This window comes from Eleginops maclovinus, chromosome 16 (genome assembly GCF_036324505.1).
Source record: "Eleginops maclovinus isolate JMC-PN-2008 ecotype Puerto Natales chromosome 16, JC_Emac_rtc_rv5, whole genome shotgun sequence".
Taxonomy (NCBI): Eukaryota; Metazoa; Chordata; class Actinopteri; order Perciformes; family Eleginopidae; genus Eleginops; species Eleginops maclovinus.
This window is the reverse complement of record NC_086364.1, coordinates 1,841,857-1,868,971: the sequence shown is the minus strand read 5'-3', so window position 1 is coordinate 1,868,971 and position 27,115 is coordinate 1,841,857. Positions and strand designations below refer to the sequence as shown.

Below are 27,115 nucleotides of genomic sequence, written 5' to 3'. Positions count from 1 at the left end.
TTTCACAACAGTCACAGGACGAGATCAACTCTCAAATCTACTTCACGTAATATTTAGTAAGTATTTTGATATTGCAGGTATATAATCCAACTGTTTTATTTGTCATTCTAAAGCAGCATATGGTGGCTGCTGCACTGAGAATATTCAAGGACATGCAACACATGTTGTAACACTATTGTCCTTGTTATTGCACTGGTTATCTACAGTGGTATGCAAAAGTTTGGGCACCCCTCTGAGATTTCATGACAATTTGCTTTTCCTTTATAATAGAAGATCACAGCAACAACATTTGTTTTCCTACAAAGATGTAGACGTTTTAGTGTTTTCCAGACCAAAATTCTTAGGGTAGCATTACATAGTTTTATTATAATAAAATAAAATGCAAAAAATGGGATGTGCAAAAGTTTGGGCACCCTTATAAATAGCATTCATTTCAACACCTGTACGGATTTATAGCTGACAGGTTGCTGCACAAAATTGCTTTGATTAGCTCATTAGACCTTCAATTACAAAGACAGGTGGAACCAATCATGAAAAAGGCTATTTAACATAGGTAATAGCTGGCTGTGCCTGGCCTAGGTTCTTTCTTAGGGAGTGGCAAGATGGGGACCTCAAAACAACTCTCCACTGACCTGAAAGCTAAGATAATCCAACATTATAAATTAGGAGAAGGGTACAAAAAATTATCTGACAGGTTTAAACTGTCTGTCTCCACAGTCAGAAACGTAGTTGTGAAATGGAAGGCCACAGGAACAGTCCGTGTGAAGGAAAGATGTGGTAGGCCGACAAAAATAGGGGAAAGGCACAGGCGAAGGATGGTGAAAATGGTCACAGAGAAGCCACAGACCACCTCCAGAGAACTACAACAACATCTGGCTGCTGATGGTGTAGTTGTTCACCGTTCCACAATCCAGCGTACTTTGCACCAGGAAGAGCTCATTGGAAGGGTGATGTGCAAAAAGCCTTTCCTGAGTGTTAATCACAAGAAGAGTCGCATGAGGTATGCAAAAGCACATCTGGACAAGCCAGAAGCATTTTGGAACAAAATACTGTGGTCAGATGAGACCAAGATTGAGTTATTTGGTCATAACATGAACAGGTATGCATGGCGAAAAAAACACACTGCATTCAATGAAAAGAACTTGTTGCCCACTGTAAAATTTGGTGGAGGATCTATCATGTTATGGGGCTGTGTGGCTAGCACAGGTACTGGAAAACTTGTTAAAGTTGAGGGCCACATGAATTCCTTACAGTACCAGGAGATTCTTGACAAGAATGTTCTAGAGTCAGTCACAAAGTTGAAGCTACGCCGGGGTTGGATTTTTCAGCAGGACAATGATCCTAAGCACCGATCAAAATCCACCAAGGAATTCATGCAGAAGCACAGGTACAATGTTCTGGAATGGCCATCCCAGTCCCCAGACCTTAACATCATTGAAAATGTATGGATTTATTTGAAGAAGGCTGTCCATGCACGGAGGCCAAGAAACCTGACTGAACTGGAGACGTTTTGTGTGGAAGAATGGGCCAAAATACCACCTGCCAGGCTTAAGGGACTTGTCTGTGGCTACAGGAGGCGTCTACAGGCCGTTATTGCAGCAAAAGGAGGCAATACTAAATATTAATGGAATTATTTCTTAGGGGTGCCCAAATTTATGCACATGCCTATTTTTGTTTGAATGCACATAAACATGTTTCTGTTTGACCAATAAAAGTTATTTCACTACTGAGATGTTTCTGTTACCATAAGGTATAACATATGTTAAAATGAAGTTGCTGCTTCAAAAGCTCAGCAAGTGACAAACTAATGCAGTGGTTTTCCTAAGGGGTGCCCAAACTTTTGCATACCACTGTATGTATTACAGTTATTGTTTGATTGATTCATTGCTGGTAAGAGAGGAGTAGTATTTGAAATGTGCTCCTCATGTTTATCTGATTCGAAGATTTTTATTACCGATGATGATGTTTGTCCTAATAATGTCCAGAAGAGACATGAATGAATGGATCTGGTCAAACATGTAAATATGTAAGCACCTCTCAAGATATTTGTAATATGTATGTAAAAAAAAAAGGAAAAAGAAAGGAAATGATGCTCTTGATTATTTGGTGAATGTGATAGCAGCTCCTCAAAGCTTTCCTCTCTTACCGGACAGCGCCGAGGCCGGGCCAACTCAGCTGCTCTCGGTATGTGAGCGAGGGCGAGTGTCGGTGGACCTCCTCTCTGAAGTCCTGTCTGAGGCTCATTGTGGAGCACATGGCAGGCACCAGCTCCGACAGCTTCTCCACCATCTCCTCTGTGTTCTCCTGCTGCGTGCCCAGGACTGGACCCAGGCAGAGAACCATGGTGTGGTTTTAACCCTTATTGCAGTATATCAGATATCTCAGAGACACTGTGTGAGTGTGTTGATGCTACCTGCAGCAGTCAGGAGGGGGCTGAAGCGAACACACGTGCCCTCATCTTCCAGCTCCACCACCTCTACTCCACTTGAGGGGACCAACTGAACCAGCTGTTCTCCTAACTACACACAGAGGAAGAAACACATCAGCTGTGGGGTTTTTCTGGAAAAAGATTTAACTGGCTGTTAAAACATTTTGCAAGGTGACCATCTTTTAGAGTCTGATCTGAATGGTTTCCTCTCTGATTTCTTTTTTGTTGTTGTTATAAGGCATTTATTGTTGTAATACATATTTTGGCCACAAGAGGCTGAAAAGCAGCCCATGTTCTCAATAGGTGAATAAGTTCTTCGGTCATTATAGTTTTGTTTACACATTATTTATTGCAGCTTTAAATAGCATAGGCACTTAAATACAACGAACAGGTTATGTTTAAGGAGGAGGAAACACTCACCCATCTGTTGAAGGCATCGAGCACCTCCTTCTCCCCCGCACATAGACCTTCCACTGAACCCCCACTGGAGGCTATCAACAGAGGACAAAGAGAGAGTAAGAATACAACAATGTACTTTAAATAGCTGTGTGTAGTGACATCATTATCCTGGATTAATCTCAATAACCCCTGAAATGTGATTTCAGCAGGTCTCAGGGTTACTCCGCACCGACGGAACGAGGAGGGGCTGAACAGAACCAGCAGAACCCGACCTGCTCATGTGATGACGACACTGCTGCTGGGGAACATGTAACTGTTGATGACTGGTAAGTGGGCCTTTGAGCTAATGATATGTCATTACACTAATCCCTTCTGGTTTGAGAAAATAACTGCTTCGCCCACACAGTTAGCATCCACGTCTGTCCAAAATGTTAGTTTAGACATTTGTGTGAAATTGTAATAATAAGCAAATGGAGGAAGATTTGCCCCCATATTATTTCAGTGAACAGATGGTCGATCTGTGCCTAATGTGTCATTTGCAAATGTACAAACACCCTCCACAAAAACACTTGTAAATAAAAAACACAACAACTCCACAAGTTAAAAAAAGAAATCTACAAATACATCAAATTGAAAAAGAAATGAAAACGCCAAATATCATTCTTACATTCACATACTTTTGATCTCCGTTCTCTGATGGTGGATTTACATTTTACACACATTTTCAATCCGAATGAATATCTATTTGTTTCACTCTGCCTTGTTGGATATTAAGTGATGGCCTGCTGATATCTGGTTACTGCTGGTTGTTTTCTTTTAAACAACCAGCTGCTGACGACCTGCTTCCATCATTTGATTATGTAAATGTGACCGTGAGTGTTACTGAGTGTTTGTATGTTTTAGGTGTATTATCCAGCGCACACTCCTTGACCTTTGATCACAACATTCTAATCAGTTCATACTTGAGCAGAAATAATGCTTTCCTGGCTATTCTGACCCACAATCTTTTGTGCAGCAGATATAAACATAAGAAGGTCAAAGGTCAAGGTGCCATGTTGGCACAAAAGCATATCTCCCAGTTGTGTGCATACTGACAGTATATACGTTTACCATAGAGCTCCTTTCCTTCAGGATATTACTGATTGACAAACAGTCTTTATCAAAAGTGTCTTTCTGTGCGACCCTCACCAGCACTCATGTCCTGTGAAAACTTGAAGAGCACCACAGGAGAGCTGAGTTCGTCCTCCACCTGTTGGACACACAGGGACACACATCAGGGGTATGACCACAGGGACTCTGATAATCACAGTGAACAGGGGTCTGCTGTACGACATGCAAAACACACATCTTCAGGATGAGATGTTCACGTTTCAGATTCCATGCCTACTGAAGCTGCAGATGTAACTGAACGTCACACACACGTCAATATGGAAGTGATGGGCCGAGTCCTTTCCTCTCAGCGGTGTCGAGCAGTACAATCACAGCTCCACTTCACAAGATTTGACTCACATTCCTTTCAGTATGAATGGATCAATATGTGGCATTTAAACTACTCCATTATCAATGAAGACATTTCCAGGCAAGGCTATTAACCATGCAATGGGTCACGGGTGCAGGCAGTACCTGGATACATCTGTGTTTCTGAGGACATCACCAGGGCTCTTATTTGTGTCTGATTGGTGATTCCATTTAACAAGATTCAAATTCAGCACACATATGATCTCAGTGATGTTGCATATGGTACATGTCTTCCTTTTCTGAATCAGGAAATGAACCCACAGTGAAGCCCATTGCTGATGACATCCAGGTGAAAGGTTCAGGCAAGCATCATGCCTGGGGAGGGGGGGGGGGGGGGTGGCGCTGAAATGAAGGCAAGTGTGTCTGGGTGTTCATGTGAGGGTTATGAATAATCCAGTAGCATGTCTGCTGTTGTCGAGTTAGAAAGCCAGAACAATAATTGTCAAATGTTTTATCCATATTAAAAGATTGATATCAGCTGCAGCCAGGGCTTCAAGGCTTTAGCATGCTAATGCTACCTGAAACACAGGTATGGCTTCCTGTCTGTGTCCTTCTTTACGATGGAGGACTCATGCCTACCACTCAGGAAAAAATGAAGAGACCACTGCAGCATTATCAGTTTCTCTGGTTATACTATTTATAGATATGTCTTTCAGCGTAAATGTGTTTTTGTTTTTTTTGTGTTGTATTCTATAAACTACTGAAAACATTTTCTCTGTGTTGGAATTGAACAGACACAGGAATAGCTGCCAGACATAGACAGAGATAAAGATTTAAGAAACGTGGAGTGGTCTCTTCATTTTTTCTGGAGCTGTATTTTCTAGGTGTGAACTTTTGCAGGATTTGATTTGCTCTCTTTTTCTATTCTCCATCTTTCAATTGCTGCCATTCCTTCAATTCCTTAAGGAAAGACTGTCCAAACATGTGTGCATTAAACTCCTTCTGATAAATTGATCATTCTGTTCACCCTGCCTTATGATGTGGACAGAGGACACCTTTTGTCACATAGTTCATGTAAAGCAGACTGAGAATTTAGTTTTTCTATTGTACGTCAACTGTTGGAGGGCTGAGGGAAATCCACCAGCTCCACAGTGTCCTCTGAGAAGAAGACAGCCATGAGACAAAGATCTGTTGAACAGAAGTTTACCAGATGGGAGGCCTCACTTGTGTAATTAAAGTCAAAGCTAACACTTTGTAACAAACATGTGTTTAAATAAAGGAGAAGTGAAGCTTTAGCAAAATGCTTTAACACACACAATAGTCTGGACAGTCCAAACATAATGATTGGTTCAATAGTAGATACTGGGGAAGATTAAATAGTTGTTATCTGTACATTCTATATTTATTCTATTTAATATTCCACACCGTCACACTGATTGTACATATTATATTCTGCTTTATATCTTTTTTTGGTGAATATTTTGTGTACATTTTCGTCAAAATTGTATATTTTTTCGTTTCTTTTTAAATGCTATTTTATTTTATTGTAATTACATTGCCTTGTTTTTATTTATTTTATAGTTCTACTGCATGAAAACATTTCCCAAATTGGGATCAATAAATTAATTCTATCTATCTATCTTTAAACTAGTTAAAGAACACTGCACACAGTACCACATAGACATAGAGAACTGACTCCTTATGGCTGCATAACAGTACTTTACAGCTCTGTCCTTTCACATGGATCACAAGTATGAAATATAGATGTCAAATGGATTACTCTATTATTATCAGCGTCATTTTGAGGGTACTGGTGTTAGTGCTGGTCCCACTTTTTAAACAAAACCCAGCGCTGAAGGATGAAAACCTCCTACTAATCCTCCTCAACACCAAGGAGCTGGAGTTGATTTTAAGAGAGATAAACACCCCTGAGAATGGATGAGGTGGCACACCCTCAGGAACGTGGGAGTCCACGTTGCAGAGAATCTGACGTGTCTGCACATAAGATAAAGACATCCAAAGTCCCTATGTATGAGTTGTTTCCTCTCTGCGCATAAATAACGTCAGTTGGCTGTTGGATGTAGTCGTTTAGATGCGGTGTGTTTAGATGCATTTTTGGCCAAGACGCAGGAAAGGTAAGGCGACAAAAAGGTCACTGCATCACCAGCAGTCCTCTGATTGGTTCGTCTTAACACAGAGCATCACCACGTGGATTGTTTTAGTTTCAAAATCAAGTAATGACATGCAACAGCACATGACCCATTCATGAATTATTCAGGACCCTTGCATTTCTTCCAAGGCATCAACACAAGTGGAGAGGCATTCTGTGAAGTACCTCATAGAACATGCCTGAGTGGTCCACATCCTAAACAATGAGGAAGAAGTGAACAGTCCATCAGCCAATGGAGACCCAAATACCGCTGAGCTAATGTGAATGAAGGAAAAATGGTCGGGAGTGACAGGAGGTAAGAAAGGGAAGAGAAGGGAGGTAAATGGGAAGGGGGGAGTGGGAGAGACAGGCAGAGGCTTGGTCCCACCTACAATAGAGAGCATGAGAGAGCCCAGAACGTCCCGCAGCGAGGCGCCGGAGATGGGTGGGATCGGCGACACCACGCCCTGGAACCAAGGCAACCCACACTGACTATAACCTCTGCCACACACACACACACACACACACACACTGGTTTGTTTGAGCCCCCCTGTGTCATGGATCTGATCCCCAGCACTCTGGTTGTTCACTGCATTTAAGTTCCACTTGTGTTCATGTATAGTTAGACTAATCCCAGACCCTCTGCTGGGAGGAACTCTACACACTACATGTGACTGTATGAATGCCAGTGAACAAGCCTTTACCCCCACCCCCTCTGAGCCTGTTAGTATCATCCCTGCTCTGGTTTACCATGGTCAGAGCCTCAAGGAGAGAGACCTCTGTCTGAAGCACATCCTACAAACACAAAGGCAGTTTGTCTTTGAACAGCTGCAAGTCATTTCCTCATGAGATATAGATATACATGTGATTTATTAAGACATGGAGGGATGTTGACTCTTGAACCAAACACACACATTGCACACGAGCTGTCTATCACGCAAGAATGAGGCAACGGTTCAATGTGTATAAAGGTGTGTTCGAATTTCACCAATGGGGGATGACAGTAGCATAATAAATGATTACTTATCCCAAATATTATCAGAGATCTCACTCCCTACCCTAATTCAACTGTGTTTTCTTTTTTAAAAACATTTAATTTATCGTTTTATTTGCATTTTATGAAATTATTCACAAAGCATACATAACAAAATAAACACATATAGGTAACTAAATTTACATCAACTTTGTTTTCTTAGTGTTAGTATTATAATTTTTTAGACATTTAGATTGGAATCCTTTACGACATACAGTGAAGGAAATAAGTATTTGATCCCCTGCTGATTTTGTGATTTTGCCCCCTTACAAAGAACTGAACAGTCTCTACTTTTAATGGTAGGTTTATTTTAACAATTAGAGACAGAATATCAAAAAGAAAATCCAGAAATGTACATTAAAAAAAGATATAAATTGATTTGCGTTACATTTTTGGAAATAAGTATAGAAAGAGATAGCTTTCTCATGCAGGGGGATCTACTGAAATATTTCATAGAAGCTGCTCCTACTTTGATTGGTTTGTCTAAACTGAGACACAGACTTCAGTTAGCTGCCATACATGCTTTCATGTACTTCATGTCTTTAAGCTGCTTTTATAAAGAGTGAGATATTCTTTGGTATCTTCTGGCTGATATTCCATGGTCAACCACTAAATAATATTAAAATCAGTTTGGATGTATAATAGCTTCATATCCATATTAATCTTTATTTTCTTCAACATATCTAAAACTTTTTAGTTAGGAGGACCTGATTCTTTAAGACTAAAATCCCAGGTATGGAGCAGTAATCAGAACCAGGCAGGTCAGTACTGAGAGTGTGTGACTGCAGTACTATGAAACTGGAGTTGGACTCTATTCAGTAATATTGTTTTTGGATATAATGTGTTGAGTTACAAAACAGTACCTGCACAGATTTCAGTTAATGTATCAGATCTACGCATTGGGCTTTCTGTGACTGGGACCCCTGCTCTCACAGCAATATTATGGGCGTTCTACTTCATCCTTACTGACTGCCAGAGGCAGTGCTTAGCACTGGATATCTTCCGTCTCGCGCATGCGTAGGGTGAGTATTTATGTCAATAAAGTCATGTGTGACCTCTCATGACCCCGGGAAGCATAAGTTTCGGTGTTGTCAACGAGTTCACTCCTTTTTCATCTTCTCGCTACGCAGGTTACTACTTTAAGAGCAGAAGCCAAGCTAAGCTTTTATATTGATTATTCAAAAGCTCATCTGTAGCCTTGTGATCGCGTCGGTCAGTAATAATGTAATGTAACTCATTACTTTAAAAAGACAGTAATAAGTAATATGTACTGTATTACATTTTGGAAGTAACTTGCCCATCACTGTTGTTGACATAAATACTCGACCTGCGCATGCGCGAAATGGAAGATATCCAGTGCTAAGCACTGCCTCTGGCGGTCATCCAGGATTTATAGAACCGTAGTTACATATGTAACTCTCATTTTATGATGGCAGAACATTATGAGAACACCTACCGATGTTTTGATGGAGGTCAGAGCTTTGAGCTTCTGCAGGAGGTGCTGGCTCTAGAGGGGAGAGAAATACAGGTTCAATGACTGACTCTCCATCTGCCAGAGTAAATCATTAGATTTTATTGCTAAACCCCATAATATGACACTTGTGCCACATCTAATATCTGCCAATATTTAAATCAAGCATGTGAAATATCTTTAATTGTTGTTTAGGAATGACAGTTTAGGGGAAGTGAAGTGAGGCTCACCAGAGCAGTGGCGTGTCTGATTTTTTGGACGATCCCATCATGTCCGAGGTGCTGCAGGGAGAGCCAGAGAGGCAGCGCCCGCAGCCTTGCCACCGGCTGGCTGGAGGTCAGACCTGCTGCCAGAGACTGACACACAAGCGCAGGTCATTCAGAGACAGACAGCTGAACTGAACCGTCAGATTCATAATTAGATTCGTCCCACAGTGGGGACACTAACAGCATTACAGCACAATGACAAGAATAAGAATAAGATAAGTAATGAGGTGGCAGCATGTAGCAACATTATTCTTTGTAAAAACTGTAAATTGCAGGCATAAAAATATTAAAAGTGTACTGTATATTACATGTAATGCAAGTAAACTTAATGATTTTAAGAGAAAAATCTTAACATAGATAGTTTTAATTGTGACAAGTGTGTGTGACAGGGAGCTGAACGTTCCCTCAGCGAGGACCAGCAGCAGGAGGACAACCACAGGAACATGGTGGCTCTGTGCCGGGTGCATCCGTATAGAGTGGTGTGAGCGTACCAGGGCTGGGTCCTCGTGTCTGTAGAGGGTCACAGCAGTGACAGCAGGCAGGCCCAGCCACTGACCTGGGGTGAGAGTCATACTGTCACTTCTGGTGGCCGCCTGCAGAGAAACACACAATAGAGAGTAAGATGTTTTTTCCTGTGTCTTGTCCGGCATCTACCACCTAAAGGAGGTTAGCAAACACTTGGGGTGAGGGCTGTCTCAGAAATTGGCAGTTGTCAGAGGTGTATGTGGCTGAGATTGAATATTATTTTTCCTTAGAAAAGGTTTCTTACTGGGTGAAATCACCCTGAAGTACCTTAGTGTCAGCCATGATCAGAGCCGTTTGAATTACCTAAATTAGGGGTGTCCAAACTACAACCCGGGGGCCAACTGCGGCCGTTTTCCATTTCTAATTGGCCCACAGCAAATTCTAAACACATAATGGAACATGACCCACACCTGAAGCTTGTGCTTTTCCTATATTGCAGTACTTAAATAGATATGTAGACATAAATAACACAGTAGAATTCATGAGTTCATAAGCTCACTTTTGAAATAAATTTAGTCAATTCAAGTTGACATTTTTTCCCAACAAATTTTAGTTGATAAAAATATCCCAACCTATTTCCATAACCAGCTTGAAATAAACTATTCACATTTCCTCTTATTATCAGCACGCTGAGGCTTCTGTTTTAGGGATGAGCTGCCAACAGAATAGAGTAACCCCTGTACTTTTGTATCAAGAATAATTTACCTACATTTGATTGATTTCGCTAACTTATAACGTCCTTTATGAGACAATATACCTCACCTCTAGTGAGGGTCAGCCCTTCATATGTTTTCTGTAAGGTGCCCTCAGGGAAAACAGTTTGGACCCCACTGATTTAGATGATAGGAAGAGAGCTTCAATGCTTCCTTTATAATCTCCTGTAGGATACACCGGACCATCCTTTTCAAAAGGAAAGGCTGTCCCACATCCCTTTCGACCGCAACATTTGACCCTACGCACAAATCAACCGGCGACTGTATCCACCATACGCAGAATGTGTAAATTACGGTGCTTATTCAGCATTCTCCATCTTATACCATGACTTGCTAAAGTGCTAATATGTTTGAAATGTCAATATACTGTATGTTAACCAAAAAACTAAACAATGTCAATGTACAGTGGGGCAAAAAAGTATTTAGTCAGCCACCAATTGTGCAAGTTCTCCCATTTAAAAAGATGAGAGAGGCCTGTAATTTGTATCATAGGTATACCTCAACTATGAGAGACAAAATGAGAAAAAAAATCCAGAAAATCACATTGTCTGATTTTTAATGAATTTATTTTCAAATGATTGTGGAAAATAAGTATTTGGTCAATAACAAAAGTTCATCTCAATACTTTGTTATATACCCTTTGTTGGCAATGACAGAGGTCAAACGTTTTCTGTAAGTCTTCACAAGGTTTTCACACACTGTTGCTGGTATTTTGGCCCATTCCTCCATGTAGATCTCCTCTAAAGCAGTGATGTTTTGGGGCTGTCGCTGGGCAACACGGACTTTCAACTCCCTCCAAAGATTTTCTATGGGGTTGAGATCTGGAGACTGGCTAGGCCACTCCAGGACCTTGAAATGCTTCTTACGAAGCCACTTTTTCGTTGCCCTGGCGGTGTGTTTGGGATCATTGTCATGCTGAAAGACCCAGCCACGCTTCATCTTCAGTGCCCTTGCTGATGGAAGGAGGTTTTCACTCAAAATCTCACGATACATGGCCCCATTCATTCTTTCCTTTACACGGATCAGTCGTCCTGGTCCCTTTGCAGAAAAACAGCCCCAAAGCATGATGTTTCCACCCCCATGCTTCACAGTAGGTATGGTGTTCTTTGGATGCAACTCTGCATTCTTTCTCCTCCAAACACGACGAGTTGAGTTTTTACCAAAAAGTTCTATTTTGGTTTCATCTGACCATATGACATTCTCCCAATCCTCTTCTGGATCATCCAAATGCCCTCTAGCAAACTTCAGACGGGCCTGGACATGTACTGGCTTAAGCAGGGGGACACATCTGGAACTGCAGGATTTAAGTCCCTGGCGGCGTAGTGTGTTACTGATGGTAGCCTCTGTTACTTTGGTCCCAGCTCTCTGCAGGTCATTCACTAGGTCCCCTGTGTGGTTCTGGGATTTTTGCTCACCGTTCTTGTGATCATTTTGACCCCACGGGGTGAGATCTTGCGTGGAGCCCCAGATCGAGGGAGATTAGCAGTGGTCTTGTATGTCTTCTATTTTCTAATAATTGCTCCCACAGTTGATTTCTTCACACCAAGCTGCTTACCTATTGCAGATTCAGTTTTCCCAGCCTGGTGCAGGTCTACAATTTTGTCTCTGGTCTCCTTTGACAGCTCTTTGGTCTTGGCCATAATGGAGTTTGGAGTATGACTGTTTGAGGTTGTGGACAGGTGTCTTTTATACTGATAACGAGTTCAAAAAGGTGCCATTAATACAGGTAACGACTGGAGGACAGAGGAGCCTCTTAAAGAAGAAGTTACAGGTCTGTGAGAGCCAGAAATCTTGCTTGTTTGTAGGTGACCAAATACTTATTTTACCGAGGAATTTACCAATAAATTCTTTAAAAATCCTACAATGTGATTTTCTGGATTTTTTTTTCTCATTCTGTCTCTCATAGTTGAAGTGTACCTATGATGAAAATTACAGGCCTCTCTCATCTTTTTAAATGGGAGAACTTGCACAATTGGTGGCTGACTAAATACTTTTTTGCCCCACTGTATCTTAAACAAAAGGTCTGCAAAGAACATTATGCTCATCACCGGGAAATGATCCAATAAAAGCAACATGTGTTTACGGAGCTTGGCGGGGCTTCCCATGTAATTGTTTGAAATTCAACATGTTTGAATCATTTTTTTTAAATACATCCAATAGGCAGACCAGAGCGAAAAAGGCTTTAAGAGTCAAAAAAAGATGGTATTATCCAAAGTATGATTAACTAGATCTCAATTCACGTCCATTTGCCACAGTTCAGCCAGCAATCTCTGGAATCTCCAACAGGAAGTGTCATACTGCAAACACTTTGGAAGATATACACTTTATATGTTTAACACCAACTAAAGAATCCTCATGTCAGCTTCTCCTCATGTAGGGAACAACTGGACCAACAACCCTCAGTTTGTGTAAACTGGTTAGTCACATCCACAGACTACAGGAGGCTAGGAAGGGATAACTAAAATAATAAATGCCAATTGCCAAGTAATTCATTTACTTTATTCGTTTACAAATAAAGACACTCTATGAGCTATTACTGTGTACACTACTCATACAAAGTATAAATAGAAGTCTGGACTATTTTTGAATTTGGCTCTCTCTTTTCCCCCCCATTTACAGAGCCAGGACTGTTTCTAAACACCTGGTTTCTTTTCAGTGCACGCACAGAACAGACAGCTAGCTACTGTGAGCAAGAATTTGTCAATTAGACTTAATGTGTATTGGATTAGAATCCACATTTAAGTAGAGAAGAGTATTTGAACATTACCATGATGGCAGAGGAGGTCTGACCCAGGGCCAGCGTTGCCAGGTTGACTCTGGAGAAGAAAACATAATAACATAATAAAGGTTCATATTTCTGTAGAGGAAACAGGGACGTCATACTAAACATTATAGCATATATAACTGAAAGTGGAGCTTCGTCACCGTAGCTCATTGACTGGACGCTGGATTTATTACGACAGTACGACTGAAGTCTTTGCTTCCCTGAAGTCAGCATGCACCATCTGATACTGGAACAGCAGCACTCCCCTATTTGGAGATGAGTGTATACAACAGATCTTTGTTTTTTGACAGAACATGGGTATATTTTCTCCTTTAAACCAGAGTGTGTTTCACTGCTGTTTCAGTTTGCGAGTAGCCCCTTTTGTGACTCAAACTCAGAGGTTGGAAGAACATTTACTCAATTAAGTACAATGTTGAGCTTCTTGTACTTTACTTAAGAATTTCCATTTTTTGCAACGTTATACTCCTTCTCCACTACAATTCAGAGGTAAATTAATGTACTCCACTACATGTATTTAATCCCTTTAGTTACTTTACAGATCTGGATGAATGATGGTAAATATAACCAGCCCTTAAATCAGACTTTAGTTCACCTGGAGTAAATTCAGCAGCTACCCTGCAGTATACAAAGCCATTCAAACTAGCTGCACCTTTACCAGCTCTGAGAACACTTTAATGATCAATAATTATAAAACATATCAGAGATATTATTCTGAAATGGACCAATCAAACAATGACTACTTTTACTGTCGCTACTTTAAGTACATTTAGATGAGAGTACTTTCTACTTTCACTGGAGGAACATTTAGAATACTTTTACTGTGACAGAGTATTCCTACACTCTGGTACTTCTACTTTACTCAAGTACAAGACCTGAGTACTTCTACTGTTACTCAAGTACAAGATCTGAGTACTTCTACTTTTACTCAAGTACAAGATCTGAGTACTTCTACTGTTACTCAAGTACAAGACCTGAGTACTTCTACTTTTACTCAAGTACAAGATCTGAGTACTTCTACTGTTACTCAAGTACAAGACCTGAGTACTTCTACTTTTACTCAAGTACAAGATCTGAGTACTTCTACTTTACTCAAGTACAAGATCTGAGTACTTCTACTGTTACTCAAGTACAAGATCTGAGTACTTCTACTTTACTCAAGTACAGGATCTGAGTACTTCTACTTTACTCAAGTACAGGATCTGAGTACTTCTACTTTTACTCAAGTACAAGATCTGAGTACTTCTACTTTTACTCAAGTACAAGATCTGAGTACTTCTACCACCTCTGCCCAAGCATAGAAATAGACTGACACAACGTGGAGATGTGTGCTGATGACCTCAGGAAGTGCCATGTGTGAAGTTGATGGCTGAGCGGTTCTTCAGGTATTACAGAGAGATAAAGAGTGGACCCACCCCTCCACATGCAGCCACATGCTGTACTGATCACACAGCTCTCTCAGTCGGGACAGCTTGTCTGTGTGTCCTGCCCCTGGGGTACCTGCAGGAAAAAGCAGAATAAAGTCTCATGAGAAACTCATCTGCTCGCCTTTAAAGAATGTTCACCTCAAGTGTTCCACCTGTGTATGTAGTGGAAAGTAAATATCGGGGTTTAAACCTGCGTTGGCGATCAGCAGCAGAGGAAGCTTCCCTGCTTCTACGTCCTCTTTGATCAGTTTGTCCAACAGGGCCACATCCTGACAGTGAGGAACAGGATACGAGTCAAAACTAATTATTCATTACTATCTAAGAGTGTTCTCATATGATCTTCATTCCGATTCTCCTACCATTTGGTGCTGGGATCCAAAGATTGTGTTACATGGGACAGTGCACAGGCTGGAGAGAGGCAGGCCCAGCTGAACACACAGACACATGAAAATCATTATATATTCTGATAAATTGGAAAAAAAGTCTCTATTTTTGAGTCCAATACAATACCTTGAGAAATATAGATATACTGTATGACACTATTGTTGATACCAAAGGGAAGAAATTACACAACATTGAGGACATAAAATGATATAGCACGTAATAGCATGCATTCTATTTGTGTTAATATATTGTTAAATAATAAAATAAATAAAGCTGCATTGAAGTTAATTTAATACATCAATACAATTATTAGTTGCACCCCTCGTTTGTTAAGCCTCTTTGTGTTAATTAGAATATATTTGTAAGTGTTGGTATAGATTTTTCCAACATGATGAATATTCAGATGACATGCTGGCACACAGGGGCTACTCATCCTCCCCCCCGCCCTCCCTACCTGGCTGCAGAGGTGCTGCCCTAGGCCGGGCCTCCCGGAGGCGCTTTGGTAGATGACGGGCTGTTTGGAGCTGAGCACTGCGTATCCCTCAGAGGAATATTCTTCATAGCGGGCGTTGATGATTAGACGACACACTTTCACCAGGCCGTCCCTATCATCCTCGTGGAAGTAGGCGGAGCCGTTCTCATAGCTGAGGGACACATCAGAATGGTACATGAACAGGAACTAACAATAGAGGACCTCCTCATAAACTACATGTTATGATCTTCTTTTTAAAATACAACATTATTATTTATCTTATTGGTATCGGCCATGTGTGTGTGGACTTTACAGAGCGGTGCAGTGAAGCCAGATTTTTGTATACTGACCCCCAAGTTATCATCCCCAGGGCTCCATCGACAAAAAGTAATGGGATTTATATTGGATTTTGGAATATTGAAGAAAATAAAATCTTTGGCAAACAAACGTTTATGATACTCCCACGGTTGTTGTTTGTTCATCATGATTATCTCCACATGTTAACACCACTTCATGATTTTAGTGAAGCCCTACCGTTAAGCTATAAATAAAGTACATCACACATTTCACAGCGTCCCGTCACCAACGCTAAGCTAAAGGTGGCTAATGTTTGGTGTGAGGACATTATTTCGTCTCATTTGGACACCTGTTAGCAACCGTTAATCTTAGGAGACACAGAACCTTCAGACACTCACCAGTGGGGTATTTACTGACTGATTTTACAAACAGCTTGTGTTAACCAAAGATCTTATTTTAAGCTTCTAACCAAAAACACGTTTACAACTCGTTGTCTTTGAGAGGAGGGAACGGGAAGTGGTAAAATGCTAACTAATTTCTGGCTTTTAAGACTCATTCCTCACCAATCTACAAAGGCTGTGACAGTAAGACTGCTGATGCTGTTTTTCTACTTTACAATAATAGACACAACCCAAACAAAACAGATGTGATTTTTCCAATCCACAGCAAGCGTACCTGAAGAGTCTGCAGAGCCACAGCGTGGTGTCAGACAGGATCCGGGTGGTCAGCTTCCTCAGTCTCTCTCTGTCCAGCACAGAGATGTAGGCTGCCAGGCTGTGACCCAGCAGGGCCATGTGACCCTGCTCCCCCACATTCTGCATTCTGCTGGAGACATCACAGAGCGCCGTTATCCCCCCACTGAGAGCTGCCCCATCCCTCTGATAACAGAACTTGTGGAGGTAAGGAGTAGGTCAAAGTTATACCAGCAATACCCTGTGAAGTGTCTTCACCTTCATTTGTTTAAAGCAAATTCATGTTTACAGTCCACGTATTCACTACATTTGATTTACTCTACAGTTTGTTATAGTACTTTCTGTTTTACCTGCATGTTACCTGTTTACTTATTCCTGCAGTGTACCTCACTGCAATATCATTGCAATATTTTAATATCTGAGGTATATTGTATGTTGTACCGTGGACGGAACCGGGCCTCCAGATGTTTATTGCCAACAACTACGCTGTAGCTATTGTGCATATGATAATTAAACCTTTCAATCTTCAATATTTTAACTTCATGATATTTAGGTGTAACAGTTTTCCTCCCAGCATTTCCTTCCTTGTACCATGTTTCCCTGACTGTACTATCCTATCCAGTAAATATGATATTCCTCAGCTGTACTTACTGTTGGTGTGGCTTGTCCTCCTCCTTCTCCTCATCATCATGAATGAGGTTGTGAACTAGGTGCAGCACAGTGGCAACATCCTGACCCCTGCACAGCAGACAAAACGAAACAAGTGATGAGCTTCTTTAACTTTCTCAAAACAAAACAGTTCCGTGTTTTGTCCTTGCTTTGTATAAAATGTGCATTGATTGTGTCTTCTTTTATTCAATGTACCAATAATCAAATAATTGAAATAAGCACATTACATCCACTAGATCAGGGGTGGCCAATCCGCGGCTCTCGAGCCACATGCAGCTCTTTGCCCAGTCACATGCGGCTCCTCCGTTCATATGGAATTTTAATAGTGTGGGGTTTTTTTGCACATATGTATCCAAGTTCAAAAAGGGTTAACGACACACAAGTTCCAGGCCAATCGTTACACAGAGTTTTCGACACGGAAGTGCTTTAGCCAATCAGAATGCAGATCCTGCAGTACAGGGGGCGGGTTCTACTGCACTCGCGATGTGACAGTGAAGGGAGAGATCTGCTTCTGAACGGCGAAAATAAAACTCAGATAAAACCTAATAACTCAATACAAAGTTGTCAGATCAAAACGGTAACACTTTGCAGTTGTAGTTGTGTGTGAGAGGGCCTGTTCACGGAAAGCTGGCCACCAACACAGAAGGACTCCTGAGTTGCTGAATCGCGATAACGAAATAAATAAGTGAGAAAGTGCATCTCTGTCAGCAGAGCTTCTGCCAGTCACAGGGTAAAAGTTCAGATAGTTATCATGAGAGGATAATTAACTAAAATACACTTCATTTACTTTAAAATGTCATGAGGCAGTATTTGAACCAACCTTAGTCATGGGTTTGTTTTAAATACAAACATTTAAATATTGTAAGCCAGATTTGTAAAGGAGTGTTCAAGGCAATGAATGCCAACTTAGTTCAAAGAAGCAACATGCAGTAATATAAAAGTAGTTTTCACATGATTAAGTGAGAGTGTGTGTGAGGCAGTGCACACACTCTTAATGGCTGAAAATAACTGGCCTCTGGTCTTAATACTGATTTCTGTCAATATCATGGTGTGTGACATTTACAAGGAATCTGGCTGAGCAGAGGTATGTGTGTCTGTCTGTGTGACAGAGTGTGTCTCTATTGGTGTGTGTGTCTTTGAGTGTGTGTGTCTGTGTGTCAATTATTGTACATTTTTAGATTTTCATTTTCTATGTGTGAGAGATAGAGAGGGGCACAGAGGAATAGAGTGAGGGAGCACACCAGTGGTGTAGCTATACCTATTTTAGGTGAACTTCATCCCACCTAAAAAAAATAAATCCCACCCAAATGAACATTTTGAAATTGAAAAGAAAAAAATATATATATATATTTTTATGTCTCACATTAGTGTTGAGAGTTGTGCCCCCTCCCCTTACCAAGACCACACAGTTATATTGTGTAGCCTCTTAATTTTGCTCTCAAAGTGCACCAGAAGCATGCAACTCACTTTAAAGTGTTTTTAAAAAGCATGCTCCCCGGACCCCCCTAGAGGATGTGAAGTCCACCCCACTCAAACTTCAAAACTAGCTGTGCCCCTGGAGCACACAGAAAGGGTGAGAGCAAAAGAGAAAGGGCAAGAGAGAAGTGGGGGGGACATACATCCACAATGTGTGTATGATGTGGCTCTTTGCAGTAACACAGTCAAATAATTGTCTCTTCGTCTCTGACTGGTTGGCCACCCCTGCACTAGTTCATAGCAGTGCAGCCAGAAGAGTCTACTCAGTGAAAGTGAAACATCCTCTAAACCAGTGATTTTCACCTACAGATCCTCAGGTGTGCCAGGGGAAATCATCCAATTTCCCCTTAAATCAGTGAAAAAATATAATTGAGTTAATGCTAATAAAATACTAAAGTGCCGCGGTCACAAGCAAGCTTTAACGTCATCTCCAAAGAAACACCCGTCACCTCAAAACAAGAACACAGACTATTTTATTCGCCTGCATAAACAAACTGAGATACAGGTAACCTTTATGAGAAAAACCACCAAGAGACAGCTCTCAAAGCCTCTCATCATTATACCGTGTATACGCTGTATATGGCTACAAAGTGTCATTTTGTAACTTTTTGGGTTGTTGGTGTGCTGCAGGATTCGTTTAATATACAAAATGTACCGTGGCTCAGAAAGGTTTAAAAACACTGCTTTAACTAAGGAGCAGGAGATTTAGTCGTGTAAACATTACTGACCCAGATGTGACCCAGTTACATGCTAATGATGCATTGAATTATCCTGCAGAAAATCTGACTATTTGATAAAGAACTTCAGGATAACCTCTTTATGCCGCTTTATTCTGACAGGTCATCTGGTGGTTTCTAAATTGAGAATTTAAGAAGGAACAGGAGATTCTTCATTTTGGAGGAAAAAAGTTACTAACATATCAGATTATCATGGGTACATTAGGATAGGTTGTTTATTTGGCATCATGGGCTATGAAGCTTTGGAGAATCCCAGGAGACGTGACAGGAAAACTCATTTTGGCTATCAAACTTTTGTCATGTACTGTTAACAGTACTGTCTTATATTTGTTCATAAAAACGTTTGACCCTGTTGTCTCTAAATAAAAGAAAACATAAAATACAGTTTTTAACTTCACAGAGGAGAGGGACAGGAATTGTTGGAATTGCTGGAAATCAAATCCCTGATGTTGTTATTACACGGTACGAAACCTAAACAGCTGAATGGTTATTAATATCCATATTATTATATCTTGTGAGAAGGGAGAAACTGTGCATTTGTGAGAGGTGTTGCTATTGGTAACACATGGATTGGAACGTCATGAATCTATTCTGTAGTTCTAGAAGTTTTCCAACAGAGAGAGTTCAATCTCAGGTCTATCACAGGCACACTGCGCTTGAGACCGGTTCAGTTCAGACTCACTCTGCACACTGAATACTTCACAGAGATTATCTGCACAGGACTGCAGACACTGTATGACGACCTTCTCACTGAGAAACCTCAGAGACAGAAAGCTCAGAATAAGAGAACACAAAGACTAAGTCAACCAAACTGAAAATGCATGAAAACAGGCAGGTCAGTAAAGGAACTTTAAAGAGGCTTCAACTGGTTTAGAGATTAATTGGCACAGTTAACAGTCTATAAAGAGTAATGAAGACATGATCGATGAGGGAAGTTGTGTGAATAGCATTTAGTGAGTTTGAGGGTGAGATTAAGGACATGTGGGAGAAGATGAACAAACAATGTGACAGCAAATGTGTGTTAATGCACACATACAAGAACAAGGATGAAGCTTCACCATTTTTATCACAGAGTAATCTAAACATCTTACAGCCTAATTAATTGTATTTATATAGCAGATTTTATAATAAGTAAACTTCATGCACTTAGTCTAAATATAAGCAAAAAGAAATGAAATGCATGCAGCATGTACAGGGGAAATGTTTTTGTGTGTCCAAAAATCCCATGTGCTTATAAGGAAATGAAAACAAGAAGGAACACTGTTTTACATCTCCACAGATTCCTCATTCAGACAACATGGGCAATGAGGAGGAGAACATGGAATACCTCTCCATCTCTCCTGTGTTCTCAGACCCATCAGATCACATTCCTGTCTCAGAAATGTTTGACCAGACTCTCGCATATGTTGATGATCTGATGAATTGTGATGATCTAATGAAAGATGAAAAGGTCACCAGCCCATGGTCCCAACCAACCATGAGCGAGGAGAGCATGGGAGGGACTTGGTGTTTTGACACTGATTCAGACATCTCAGATATGATCACACAACCTGATCAGAATCAGAATCTCAACAAGGTGATTTCTGAAGTATGCCGCAGCTACTTGTTTCCAGAAGATCTGGAGACAGAGGAGGATGATTTTGAGGTGAATTACAAGCCTCCCCAGCACACTGAAAATGCTAAGACAGTGGAAGTCCAAGAGCCCCCCAACACACTGGAGGTCCCCGAGCCTGCCTCCACACTGGAGGTCACTGAGTCTCCAAAGATACTGGAGGTCCCTGAGTCTACCAAGGTAGTGGAGGTCCCTGAGACTACCAAAGTAATAGAGGTCCCTGAGCCTACCAAAGTAATAGAGGTCCCTGAGCCTACTAAGGTAATGGAGGTCCCTGAGACTTCCAACACACTGGAGGTCCCAGAGTCCCTGGAGCTTGCTCAGCTTCCCAAGCAAGTTGAGACCCCTGAACCTACCAAGACCCTGGAAGTCCCTGAGCTGACCAAGGTACTGGAAGTCCCTGAGTCTCCCAAGACGCTGGAGCTCCCTGAGCCCACCAAGACACTGGAGGTCCCTGAGACTCCAAAGATACTGGAACTTGCTGAGCTTACAAAGCAAGTTGAGGTCCCTTAACCTACCAAGACACTGCAGGTCCCTGAGCTGTCCAAGGTACTGGAGGTTACTGAGGCTATCTAGGCACTGGAGGAACCTGAGCCCACCAAGACAATGGTCACGAGGCTGCATATTGGTGGAGGAAATAATAAAAGGTCTCCTTGGAGGAGAAGTTTCAGTAGATGGCACAGGAGAATGACTCAGCCACTGGAATATTTAGATGAGCCTGTCAGCTATGTTAGCGCTGACGTGACATCTAGGAGCAGTGGACAGCACAAACAGGGCTCTCTCTGTTCTCAAGAAACATCCTCCAACACATCCTGCAGCTCTGCTAGTAAGTCCATTCCACTAGAGTTAGTGGACATAGAGGATGAAGACAAGACACCAGGAGCTATCAGAAATCATTCATCTCTTTATTCTACAAGCTCTATGCTACGGTTCATCAGTTAACCGACTCTGATGATGAGGAAACTCTCAGCCAGATCTCTGTCGTCCAAGGTCAGCCTGACTCTGAGCGTCAAAACACAGTCGATGTTGAGGAGAACAAGGCAAAGAGGAGCAATCGCTTCTTCCGCAGTATCTTATCAAAGGTAGGTAGTCACATACATTCTGAAAATTCAGACAAGTTAAAAGTACGCAAGAATAGAGTGGACCAGATTGGACCAGATAAGATTTAAAATGTTTAGTCAAGTGGAACAGACCAGCAGAGAGGTGTTATCAATGTTGAACCTCTCTTCTGCTTACTTTGTTTCCTTTCCTTGATTCTCTCTCTGATATCAAAGTATTAGAAATTGTATAGTTATGTCTGTCTTGCGAAGTGCGTTTTAAAGTCTTTCAGGGACAGTTTCCATCAAGTGTCTTTTTGAAGACCAGACTAAGTCACAACACCATGTGTTGTAAGTAAAGAGCTCAGCCATGCACTTGTATTTTATGAGATTAATTCATGAGTGAATCAACTTGGATTATCAAATGCAGCTTGAAGCAGGCATTAGTTAGCCAACATTGCACACTTCTCAACCTTCATGCGCCCTGATAAAACAGATCCATGTGTGCTGCCATTGCTTTGGTGAAGAAGTATTCAAATCTTGCTGTTTTTCTGATGGCATAGACTGCTGACACACTGAGACTGAATCAGCAGAAACACTTCAGACCAAGTATTCCCACTGCCCTGGGCGCTGAATTTGTTGCACTTCCACCATCAGATCTGAGGACGCTGATTGAGTGAAATTAGCGATTGGTTGACTGCTGCAATTGCTGGGGCGCTTTACTGAGTGCTCCAGATGAGAGGATTGAATGTGAGGAAATTTTAGACGGAGCTCCATGGTGACTAGTGTTATTTGTATAACATGCCCTGCAGGTGACCAAGTGCCCGCGGGCACCGTGTTGGCTGTCCCTGGTGTAGTAATACTCTGTCACAGTAAAAGTCCTGCATTCTAAATGTTCCTCCAGTGAAAGTAGAAAGTACTCTCATCTAAATGTACTTAAAGTAGCGACAGTAAAAGTAGTCATTGTGTGATTGGTCCATTTCAGAATAATATCTCTGATATGTTTTATAATGATTGATCATTAAAGTGTTCTCAGAGCTGGTAAAGGTGCAGCTAGTTTGAATGGCTTTGTATACTGCAGGGTAGCTGCTGAATTTACTCCAGGTGAACTAAAGTCTGATTTAAGGGCTGATCATATTTACCATCATTAATCCAGATCTGTAAAGAAACTAAAGGGATTAAATACATTTAGTGGAGTATAAGTACAGCATTTACCTGTGAATTATAGTGGAGTAGAAGTACAAAGCATAAAATAGAAATATTCAAATAAAGTACAAGTACCTCGAAATTGTAAAGTAAATGTACTTACTTCCCACTTCTGCTTTGGTGTAACAATACAAATAAATACAAAAATGGCTTAAGGGCTAAAGCTTGTTAAGTTTTATTTCAAAATTGGGACTCTTTGTGTGTGTGTGTGTGTGTGTGTGTGTGTGTGTGTGTGTGTGTGTGTGTGTGTGTGTGTGTGTGTGTGTGTGTGTGTGTGTGTGTGTGTGTGTGTGTCTTACTCTCCCTGCAGGGGTCCAGGGATGCTGGCTCTGAAGCGCCACCTGTCTGGTCCTGCCTCCGTCTCTCTGGACAGATTCAGAGCACACAGACAGAGATCTCAACATGCTCTCATTGGCTCTCTCATGGTCAGAGACGCAACACAGACCTGCAGCTGTTTGATATGTCCTGCTAAAGCCTCTCATCTTACCTCTGGCCGTCCCCCAGGATCCTCATGGCTTCACTCAGGTTCTTCCCCACCAGAGCAAACGTGGAGTCCACCATCATCTAAAGTATCAGTGTGTGTGTGTGTGTGTGTGTGTGTGTGTGTGTGTGTGTGTGTGTGTGTGTGTGTGTGTGTGTGTGTGTGTGTGTGTGTGTGTGTGTGTGTGTGTGTGTGTGCTGGGATTAAATTAAAGAGAGTATACTTTTATTATTTAAGTCAGTACTTTACAAATGTTGCAACACTTACAAAGTTTTCATACATGTACACGCTCTGATGATGTATTCACAGCATACAGTATATTCAGATATACTAATACAGCACTGTACACACTATATTGTAATACTGTAGTACAATGTGTGCACATGTTTGCTTTAAATTCTTATCTATACATCACTATTTTTACTCTATTTTATTGCACATTTAAATGTTTTACTCTTATGTTTAAATAATATTTTATTCCATTTCATTTGATCTTTTATTGAAGTTGTTACTTTAATCTCTTATATCTATATACATATTTGTATTCTATTTTATTTGATATATTATTGGAATTTTTACTCCAACTTCCTATGTGTATATAAATTGCTCCTGATTATTGTCTATAGTATAGAATGCATGCAAGACACTTTGGATGAAAGTGTTTTGTAACATGTAATGTAAAGCGTCTTTGAGCACCTGGAAAAAAGATGAAAATACCATGTATCATTAATATATATATATATATATATATATATTACTATCATCATGATCCATCATAAAAACATTTATAGTTATTGATTACTTTTAATTTCTCTTTCATTTTATTGTATTTACAGCGACTGTCACAAAACCCAATTAAATATTGTTCAATGTATTTTTTTATTAGGGGGGCCATGGCCAAAGAGACATATCACATATTGCTTTGGGTGAGTTTGTGAAAGAAGCGCCATCTGGTGTTGACAGCCTGTAACTGATTGAATTGGAAGGGGGGGGGGGGAGCTTCTCAGCACTTCTGAGGCTGGGACTATAAGCCACAGTGTTAACACGGCTGGTCTGAGCATCAGTCTTATTTTCAGTTTTAAATGATCTTATTTAACTCGGTAGAAGGAGGATTAGCTTGGTGCTTCTTTTGGTTGGGAAAACATTTATATTTATAATAAAATTCCCAAATACAAAACTCAACTGCTGTTTTCCAGCCTGATAAAAACGGAACAAGTATCCGCACTTTATTGGCTGTAGGGTCAGGCCTGAGTGAAAGGACACAGTGCAGCATTATATGGGTGTGGACACACTCACTGTTTACTTTGGACAACTGCTGCACACAAACCAGCCACAGAGGTAGTAAAATTACAATCTGGGAGTAATACACAGACTTTAAAGAGATGTCTGCTGTCATAAGCGCGAGAACAATGACTTAAAGTCAAATACTCTAATACATTACATATTTTGATGTTTGTTTACATTTTTAGCAGTTTGTGATACTCAAGTGTCCTAATGTTGAAATTATTTACCACCCTTTTTGAAATTCATCATGCTCCTACAGTCAACCCTGCATTATTGTTGCCAAAAAAGTGTTTGTTAAAAAAATATTCCGATGTTTGATTTCCTCCATATCACCCAGTCCTGTGTGAAATCAAAAACCTGAGGCCAAAAAAATGTTTTTTTCAAACCAATTTACCAGCCCCCTCCATTTTGCATATGTGAACTTATATTGTAGTTTAAAATATTTCATTACAATTTCATTTCTTGCAATTTCTATATAAAAATATAACTAATTTTAGTGAATCATTTACCAAAGATGTATAATATGACAACTGTACCACTTTAAATCTGATATACTTTAAATGTTTTTGTATTTTCAGAGGAAATTGTCATGTTTTTATTGTGCTTACTTTTTTGTATGTTTCAATTTTGAGTATTTTTTCAAATACTTTTAAAATAATAACATATTTTCTTCTTTACATCTTAATTCCCCTTAGTGTTTTTATGCACTGTTAAACCCCAAAGCATATTCCTTTTTTTAAAGATTAAAAGGGTTTATTGTCAGTGTACATAGGGCAATGACAATCCTCCAACAATGCAACATAAAAATATGACATAAAAGCAGAACAGAACAGAAATAAAAAAGTGCAAGAAAATGTTGCAAGTGACCAATGTGCAGTTAAATGCACACTTGTATGCGTAAAGTAAGGTATTACAGTTTAATGTATATGGTTAGTGTAGCGTTACCTTTTAAAAGTGATGCACAAGTTTCATTTAAAGGCTGCTAGTCTATTATGATCAGTGTTATCATCTTGTTACTGTTACTACAGTAATGCAGTGCAGTAGTATGTTGAACCAACAACAAAAAGCACTAAGTTATAAATACATTTTGAGGTATAGTTCTTATTTAGATGTAACATGTAAGGACATTTTGACAGCAGGACCAGAGAAGGAAGGCCCCCCCCTTCCCCCCTTCCCTCCCGAATAAGGTCAGCAGGGGACACAGTGAGAGCATCTCCATGTTACACTGACTATAATACAGCTTTCATTTATAAATATAATATATAGTTTCATGCAGCTTCCTCCAGAAAGCTGCAGGTACAGCTCCAGAGGACAGCGGGCAGCGGAGAGCGCTCTGCCCGGCACAGGGCGGACACAGGGCGGACATGGAGCCGACACTGGCTAGCTAGCACCTGACTCCTTACCTTCACTGCGGAGCCCGGCAGTCTCTGCTCGGGGGGGGGGAGTGGGGGGAACCGACACTCAGCGGCAGGGGCCTGGAGCTGTGTCCCTTCAGAGGAGTTCGGGAAGGCGGGATGAAATGTTGAGTTAGACACGTATTCACCGCTCGGACTTAAATCTGTAGTACGCAGACCGGACCGGATAGTTTACTTCCTGATTGGAGAGCGACGTGCGTTCCACGCTGGCAGCGCCTACGTCACGCTCTGTCAGAGAACCGCCAATCAGTTGGCAGCTAAGGATGAGCGAGGATCTTTTTTATTATTAATGATTTATTGATATTCCATTGAATACAACCTGCAAATGTACTGATGGAATGCAATGTTAAATATATTTTCAAAGTGTTTGAAGACAAGTAAACAATGTTCTACCACTCTTTAGAGAGAACAGTTGTGTTTCATCAGGTGATCATATCATGATCTTTTACTGTGTTCATCACTTTAATGTTGTAGATGGTAAGGCCTGGATTATTTAATTCACATAAGGCTGATTGCATGTAATTAAATAATGCAGCACTGTTTCTCCTTTGTGTCACTATTTGGTATTAATAATCTAAATCGGGAATCATTTTATTCTGCTGTATACTTTACTGTTGACACTACATATTTTTTCAATAATATATATATATATATTTTTACATACGTATGTGACATTTTTGAGGCGGATCTGTTGCTTGTAAT

At 40.7% G+C, this 27,115-nt stretch overlaps 1 protein-coding gene across 6 annotated transcripts in view; it reads right to left on the bottom strand.

Moving 5' to 3' along the window:
• Positions 1–26,588, bottom strand: part of pdxdc1 (pyridoxal-dependent decarboxylase domain containing 1) — a 36,193-nt gene extending 9,605 nt beyond the window's left edge. The window contains exons 1-17 of one of the 6 annotated variants that reach the window (XM_063903678.1): positions 23,721–23,901; positions 23,533–23,598; positions 17,148–17,234; positions 16,480–16,629; positions 15,490–15,679; positions 15,011–15,079; positions 14,842–14,920; positions 14,640–14,724; positions 13,210–13,258; positions 9,696–9,797; positions 9,169–9,294; positions 8,924–8,974; positions 7,185–7,229; positions 4,016–4,076; positions 2,849–2,919; positions 2,414–2,519; positions 2,147–2,321 (exon numbers count right to left, since the gene is read on the bottom strand). In XM_063903678.1, the coding sequence (XP_063759748.1) occupies positions 2,147–2,321; positions 2,414–2,519; positions 2,849–2,919; positions 4,016–4,076; positions 7,185–7,229; positions 8,924–8,974; positions 9,169–9,294; positions 9,696–9,797; positions 13,210–13,258; positions 14,640–14,724; positions 14,842–14,920; positions 15,011–15,079; positions 15,490–15,679; positions 16,480–16,629; positions 17,148–17,234; positions 23,533–23,598; positions 23,721–23,797 (1,589 nt within the window). In that variant the 5' untranslated portion in view covers positions 23,798–23,901. Of the gene's footprint in view, positions 1–2,146; positions 2,322–2,413; positions 2,520–2,848; positions 2,920–4,015; positions 4,077–7,184; positions 7,230–8,923; positions 8,975–9,168; positions 9,295–9,695; positions 9,798–13,209; positions 13,259–14,639; positions 14,725–14,841; positions 14,921–15,010; positions 15,080–15,489; positions 15,680–16,479; positions 16,630–17,147; positions 17,235–23,532; positions 23,599–23,720; positions 23,902–26,401 lie in introns of those variants that run through there. The other 5 variants (XM_063903679.1, XM_063903683.1, XM_063903680.1 and 2 more) reach the window with 5 other exon arrangements.
• Positions 26,589–27,115: the final 527 nt, after the last annotated feature.